The sequence below is a fragment of the Zingiber officinale genome, chromosome 8B (assembly GCF_018446385.1).
Source record: "Zingiber officinale cultivar Zhangliang chromosome 8B, Zo_v1.1, whole genome shotgun sequence".
Lineage (NCBI taxonomy): Eukaryota > Viridiplantae > Streptophyta > Magnoliopsida > Zingiberales > Zingiberaceae > Zingiber > Zingiber officinale.
This window is the reverse complement of record NC_056001.1, coordinates 71290390-71298134: the sequence shown is the minus strand read 5'-3', so window position 1 is coordinate 71298134 and position 7745 is coordinate 71290390. Positions and strand designations below refer to the sequence as shown.

The window sequence follows — 7745 nt, the reverse complement described above, 5'->3', positions numbered from 1 at the left end:
AATTCATTCTTTAAATATTAAAATATTATTTAATTTGGGAAAGAAAAAAATAAAGAAAATGAATTGGATAATAAAAAAAATAGATATTGTTTAAGAAGAAAAAAATAATAAAAGATAGAAGAGAGTGAAAAAATAATAATAAAAAATAAAGATAATAGAAATTTTAGAGTAATTGATATATTGTGTAGTAAAAAATAATTATCTAAATTTAATAAACGTTCTTCAACAATAAACATTGAAAAATATTTTAACATTGATAAAATTCGGAAGAGATTTATCCACATACTTTTCTTTTTAAAAATTCCATGTTCGCAATAATTAATCAACAATAAAAACCTACAAAATATGGACAAAGTAATCCAACTTTTGCAAAAACTAGTGAAAAACTATATTAATTTCAGAAGAATATTAAAGAAAAATGACAGATATACAATAAAAATAATACTAATTTCAAAAACTAGTTAAAAAGTAACCTTAAAATAAATTATAAATTATACTTTTATTTGATACCATTAATCATGGAGCCACTAAAAAACCCTTCTGGATAAACTTGCAATTTACAAATCTGTCTAAATCATATGAAAGAAGACAATAAGTTTTACTTTTTGCTTCTAAATCATCTAAAAAAAATCTTGCATAAACAATTTGCAGGAAAGCGACAGACAGTTGATCATGAAGAACACAAGGACAGTATCAATTAAATTAAATTAATAAATATCCAAATGACTGAGGAGCAAAAAAGAAGATCCTTCTTTCACAGCCATCAAAAATAAATAAATAAATATATAAAAAAAGGGATAAAGAGGAAAAAGCCATGAAAAAGGTGTTTGCCAAAGTCATCTTTTTTTGTGACCCACTCTTTATGGTTGCGTCTATTTAATTGATAGCTTTTTATCCAGATTTTTTTTCAAATTGTGGCCGTGAATTATTGTATTTTAATTCATGTCCTGATCTTAATTGTGGATCAAAAGGGCCTGTTCTGACCATTTATTAATATTAAAAAAATATCGTTTATTTACTTATAAATTATCTTATCTTTTTTGATGTCGCAATCTTGACGGACACGTGGCGGTTGTGCAGTCGGTGGGAGATCTACGAGCAGGAGGAGGATCCAGCGTTCGCAGTGGACGGCGTCGGATGTTCAACGTGGCGGGCGGTGCGGAGCTGTTGCAGGTCGCGCGAATCCTTTGCCTTCGTCGCCTTTTTGGGAGGAGGAAGATGACGTCACCGGAAGGGATCGCCAGCCACGAGAATTCGTGGTTGAGAGCGCTCCTCAGCGCCGACTCGGACGCGCACGTGGAGGGCGGTGCGCGGGGCTGTTGTAGTTCGCGCAATTCCTTTTTTCCTGCGTTGCCTTTTTTGAGTGGAGGACGATGACGTCATCGGGAGGGATCGCCGGCCACGAGAATTCGTGGCTGAGAGCGCTCCTCAGCGCCGACTCGGATGCGCACGTGGCGCTAGGGCACCGGTGATATCCGGTCGCGGGGCTGGGGGGAAAAGAGTGAGTGGGATAAATCGGTCTCTTTTCGTTTTCTTTTTCAGTTTCGTTTCACAGAGAGCGAGGCGGAGGCGGAGGCGGAGCTGAGGCGATTGGATTTGCTGTTGAAGTCTTGGATGCAGCGATCGGGCAGCGCAGGGGAGATGGAGGAGGGGAGGGATCCGGCTATCAAGCTCTTTGGCGCCACCATCCCGGTGGCGGCTTCCGCCGCCGCTGCGACGGCGGAGGAGGACGAGGTTTTTGAGGCGGAGGCGGAGGAAGAGGAGGAGGTCTCTGTGTATGTGGCGGAGGGGCAGAAGGTAATAGTGGAGATTCAACTGGCTTAATCTGTTTTCTTCGATTGCTACCTGCCTTTTTTACTTAGGGTTTCGTTGAAAAAGTTGCTTCTTTTTCTGATTAAGTATGTCGTCGGGCGAAATTGTTCGGATTTGGGTTTTAATTTTTGTTGGTGGTTATTCGAAGGGAGAATCGAGTTCCTTTTCCTCGTTTCTATATGATACAAACACGATGGGGTTGATGAGTTCTTGAATCGAGAAAAGCTCTTGAATTTCTTAACTGATTGGTTTGTCCCTCTTGATTCTCTTTTCACAGAACCTTTAAACTTCTTTAGACTTTTGAGGATTTTGCAGATAAAAAACAACACCTTATACTTTGTTATCAGAGATTCAGAGGCCTAGATCTGATTTTTATCATTATATTATGATTATTTTCTATGAATTGAGTGCTTTTACTTTAAACCTCTTTCCTTTTGTGCTATTGAGACCAGTGATAAATTGAGGTTCTTTTGCCTCAATTGCTAGTAAAAGTTGAAGCATGTTGTTATATTTGCTATTTATAATGTCCTCGAGGGTTTCGTGCAGCTTCAATTGACCTGCAGAGATTCAGTTATGATTAGACTAATTGCGTTGAATTATATCCAGGTCAGGTTGTTACATGTTACACACAAAAAACTTATGGATGCTAAAGCTGAATACTTATTCAAACATAACAGGGTTCGTTTCTGAGGAAGGATAAGAAATATATATATATAAAAGAGATTCACAATTTTTAAACAAAAAAAAATCGCTTGAAGATCTGTTATTCAAAAGATCAAGGACAATAATTAGGAATAGGCTATCTATTATAAGTGGAAAACATATATATCTACATACACACTAATGGAGGTAAAATATGGGGTTTGCAATAAAAGAACTGAAGATATGGGATTTGTTTAATTGGGTCGACACATGTTTGAAGGTCTCCATCCAGCAAATATCATAGAGTTGGTTTCTGAATTCTATTTTCTACAAATATACGATTTGGGTATTTTGTTTCTTTGTGGTGTCAACTAGCAAATATCATATAATTTGAATTTACTGGAATCTTTTGCTAAATAAGTCACTGGATATTGTTTCTTGTATCACCACTTAAGTGCAATAATCTGTTAGTCGTGTGTAATGTTGGTTTGATTAATTTCTTGAATATCCTTGGGATGCCATCTACCATTCATTTTGGCTTCTGCTTCCTAGTATACAAATCTGTTATGAACATACTAAAGCAGGGAAAAGAATGAGCAAGAAGCTCATACTAAGATAGTGAAAACATTGATGTGGTGTTTCAATTTTAGGATAATCATCCATTTTTAGATTAACTTTCATTTCTCAATCTACCTCTTCATTTTTTTTTTAAATTGCAAATGAAGTCGAGAATTTAATATAAGTCAAAGCTTATAAGGTGTGGATGTATGTAGGAGTTCACTAAAGCTTTATATTTATGAAACAAAAAGGTTTAGACATCTTGTAAGGACAATTTCATTTGCAAGAGGCAAATATGTGGAACAGCTAGTAGCAGTAATAATTTGTTCCACAAACTGATAGATAGACACAGTTCCAATGCAGAATCTAATGATGACTAGCCATTTAGGACAGGGCAGCATCTGCCCATGCCAAGTGGCAGTGAGCTAGAGCGGGCTCGGTTGCGGTGGGGGAGGCTTTAGTTTAGTTTGGTCAGAGAGTGAAATAGTGGAAACCATGCGTTGTAGGTTGGGTCGGTGAGCTTTTATTGTCAACGATGTTTCTTATTGTTGTAGCTTTACAATTGATGCTGCCAATGAAATTCTATAGACAAGTTATTCTAATGACTTTTTAGTTTTAAATGGTCTTCTTTGTATTTTTTTTTTCAGGATACAACTAAAGAAGTAACCGATCAGGAAAGCCTTAAAGATAAGGAAATCAGCAATGTTTCACCTATTGCACCTGCTGAAGAGAATGACAGTGCACCAAATAGTTCTAGTTTGACTAATAGCAATGACGATGAGGAAAAAATATCCCTTACAGCTGAAAAAGAAACAGCAAATGCTAACTTTGAAGATGCCGAGAATGAGACTGATTGCTCTGCAACCAAAAGGGTCCTCAAAAAGCCTGATAAAATTCTACCGTGTCCTCGATGTAACAGTATGGACACCAAATTCTGCTATTACAACAACTACAATGTCAACCAACCTAGACACTTCTGCAAGAACTGTCAGAGATATTGGACTGCCGGTGGAACAATGAGAAATGTCCCTGTGGGTGCTGGTAGGCGCAAAAGTAAGAATTCTTCTTCGCAATGTCGTAATCTAGTTGTCCCTTCCGATGGATTGCAGTCTGCTCAGTTGGATACTCTTCAGCGAGCTATCCCATGCTTGCCTTCCAACCCTCCGCAACCTCTGGTCAGAAATGGGACCGTCCTTAAATTTGGACAGGAAGTTCCTCTTTGTGAATCCATAGCTTCGGTTCTCAAAATCAGAGAGCAAGTTCCAAATGCTGATTCAGGCCCCACGTGCGGAGAAAATAGGGAAGAACCTTCCTGTGCATCTGCTGTTGAAGTCACCAATGTGAAGGAAAATAGACCTGCTAAAAGTGCAGCAGATGTGGAACAAACTGGAACACAAAGTTTCCATAATGGACTCGCACCTTTGCCTCATTTGCAGTGTTATCCTGGAGCTCCATGGGCTTATCCGTGTACTCCCGTATGGAACCCTCTTGTTCCTGTGGATGTTGGTCGACATTCATCAGAAAGTTCATGCAACATCAATTCAAGTTCAATTCCTTGGAGTCCAGGAGGGATGATGGCAGTTCCTCCTTTTTGTGCAGGAACACTCCCTTTTCCTTTCATGCCTGCTCCCTTTTGGGGCTTTGCTGCCTGGCCCAATGGTGCATGGAACCCGCCAATGATCCAATCCGAGGGCTGCATATCTCCATCATCCTCTACAAGCAATAGCGGCCATTCTGGGGCTGTCTCTCCGACTTTGGGCAAGCATTGCAGAGATTCAAGTTTGCTGAGCGAGGAGAAGATGGAGAAGTCTCTGTGGGTTCCAAAAACACTTAGAATAGACGATCCAAATGAAGCTGCAAAGAGTTCTATATGGGCTACCCTAGGCATCAAGCCTGATATGGGTAGCATCTTCCATTCGAAGGCTGAAAACAAGGTTCGCAAATTTGATGCTGAACAGGTACTACATGCGAATCCTGCCGCACTCTCCCGATCGCAATCCTTCCAAGAAACCACTTGAAGAGAACCTCTGAAGTTACATAGTAAGTTTTTCATTTACAAATGCATTGGAAGAACTGAAGACATTGCTTGGCGAGGATTTGGCACTGCTTTCAAATGCTAGCAAGGAAGCAGGATCATGAGACCTGAGACACTGACAATAGAATTTGCCTCGGCTACTAGTGAAATTAGCTGGCACAATCATGAGGCTTGTCGAAATCTCTATATTGCTCAAGGACGAACTCCTGCTGTAAATACGATATTAAAGTATTTATAATCTCCTGTATCACAGGTGTCGCCAACCATGACAAGAAGATTGAGCCTATAACTGTAGAAATAAACCTTATCTGGGCAGTGAAAGTTGTAGATGTTTAAATTACTTGTTTGTAAGCTCAGAGAGGGAATTTTACTTGTTTGTTTTGTGAATATAAGCAATGACCTTGAGTTCAGATGCGTATTTGTCCAGTAGAACCTAGCTAGTTGTGTTCTTCTTTCAGCTTTAGATCACTATCCAACTTCAGAAGATCGAGATCGAGTGACGGCCTCCATTACCATTGTGCTTCAACCTTGACACCGCGATTCATTACCACGAATATATATATATATATATATATATATATATATATATATATATATATATATATATATATATATATATTTAAGCGCATCTACATTCCCTAAATATTATAGAGAAAAGAGAATGAATTAAGGAGGTTAGTATATGGTGTATTAAAAAATGAATATCTAAATTTAATAAAGTAATTTTTTATTTTAAATTATATATTTTGGATAGAGAAGCTAGAATACTCTAAAAATACAAGTGGTTCAACAATTCAACTGTCTTAGTAGTTTGAATTAAGTTGATGCATTCCTTACCAACCTTGAAATTCGAACGATTAGATGTGGGGCGTGTACAGGACGTGCACGATGTGCAGTTGCATTGCACTCTGCACAGTTGCCCATAACCGGCTGCTACAAGTAACCTTCACTGTATATATTCTAGTGTCCAAGTGAAGCATGGGGGTGCCTGATTTTATATCAGTGACAAGAACATCGTCGGTGGAAGAGGGATTTAGTTTATGAAATTTGAAGGACTTTTCGTTCGTAATTGCTTTTTGGACGGCAAGCACGGATCTTCCGGCGATGAGCATGAAGAACGGGATTCATCCTTGCGTATCGTTGTAAGTTTTACGGTTTTGTATTTGACTATTCCATGCATTTCAATCTTCATTGGTATTAGAGCATTAGATTGAAATGCATGATTCCTCTACATTTGAAAATTATTTTCTAGACTGTTAAAATTGGATAAAATCATGATCGTTTTGCGATATGCTGTTGGAACCCCGTGGTTATTTTGATGTGATCAATCAGGTTAAGTTAGGTCTTGCTGTGTTTGATCCTTGTGTCTAAGTGTACAAGAGTTTAGGAACACAAGAAGTCGAGCAGAAGACGTAGTTAGTGAGAAGGATGACACGGGAAGGGAGCCGACGGACTCGGTGCATCCGAGGGACGAGGTGTTGCGGAAGAGTACATCTGTGGATGAGAAGGACGTGCGCGGCGTTCCGAGGGACGAGAAGTCAGAGCGGAAGCTTGCTCAAGGAGAAGATCGGGAAATGGGTTCGGGTGAGCCCTATCTCGGATGTCTGCGATCACCCAGGCGGTCGGAGTAGTAAAAGAGCAAAAAGAAGACTGGAAATACTGCTGGAGGCGCCTTCAAAGGGAGTTGAAGGCGCCTCTGCGTGCCTCCGAGAGCCTCCGAGGCGCCTCCGCAAGCCTTTGAGGTGCCTCCACGCGCCTCCGCACCTTCACTGTGGAAGGCGCTTTCCATGGCTGGAAGGCACCTTCGATGAACAGTACGAAGGCGCCTTCGACTAGGCAAATTCTTCCATTGAAAGAGGATAAGGTTTTATCCGTACTTACCTTGCTGGTGGCGCCTTCCAGCTTGTTGGAGGCGCCGCATCGGATAAAGTTTCCCAGGGGCTATAAAACGACCCCTGGACCTAGGAAATTAATATCAACTCTTGTAATCATTTCCTAGCAACTGCTTGAGCCTTTTAACGAGAGTAAGAGACTTCTTCGCCTTCAACGAAGGAGATTTTTATTGCGCTTTCACTTGCCTTGGATTAACAACCATTTAGGTTGTAACCAAGTAAACCTTATGCCTCTTCTTTCTAGTCGTTATTTTAATTTATCATTATTGTTGCTTTTAATTAGAGTTGAAAGAACAGGAAAGGTTCTTTTTATTTCTTAACATGCAATTTACCCCCTCTTGCCGGCCCCGTTGCGCTAATAGGTGGTATCATAGCCCAACCGCCTGAGAAGGACTAACCGCTGGTTGAAACACCGAAACGATGCCCAGACCGACAATCTATCCACCAAAATTTGAGAGAGAATTTGCATCTTGGAAATAACGTATGGAAGTATTTTTTAAAACTGATTTTGATTTATTGTTAATATTAAAATATGAATGTGTAGTACCGAAAGACAAAAAGGAGTATCAATGGACCAAAAATGAGCAAGCAGATTTCGTGGCAAATGGACGAGCCAAATTCTATCTACTGAGCATGCTACCTCCGCAAGAAGTCAATAGAATCGGTGCTACAAATCAACAAAGGAACTTTGGGAGAAGTTCCTGGAACTACACGAAGGTATGTCTGAAACCAAACTCGCAAAACAGGATCTACTCCGGAACCAAATCAGCAATCTCTGAATAGAAGAAAGTGAATCAGTTGCTCAA

General features: G+C 39.7%; 1 protein-coding gene across 1 annotated transcript; it reads left to right on the top strand.

Moving 5' to 3' along the window:
• Nucleotides 1-1139: 1139 nt before the first annotated feature.
• LOC122014853 (cyclic dof factor 3-like) lies at nucleotides 1140-5465 on the top strand. The gene is made up of 2 exons (XM_042571325.1): nucleotides 1140-1797; nucleotides 3660-5465. Exons 1-2 carry the CDS (start codon nucleotides 1615-1617, stop codon nucleotides 5028-5030), a joined length of 1554 nt encoding a protein of 517 aa, XP_042427259.1. The 5' UTR covers nucleotides 1140-1614; the 3' UTR covers nucleotides 5031-5465.
• Nucleotides 5466-7745: the final 2280 nt, after the last annotated feature.

What these genes read in the sequence shown, in the direction of transcription:
- LOC122014853 (XM_042571325.1), top strand. Translation starts at nt 1,615, where the DNA reads ATGCAGCGATCGGGCAGCGCAGGGGAGATGGAGGAGGGGAGGGATCCG. An exon ending in ATGTGGCGGAGGGGCAGAAG is followed by an intron (nt 1,798 to 3,659) that starts GTAATAGTGGAG and finishes TTTTTTTTTCAG; the next exon opens with GATACAACTAAAGAAGTAAC.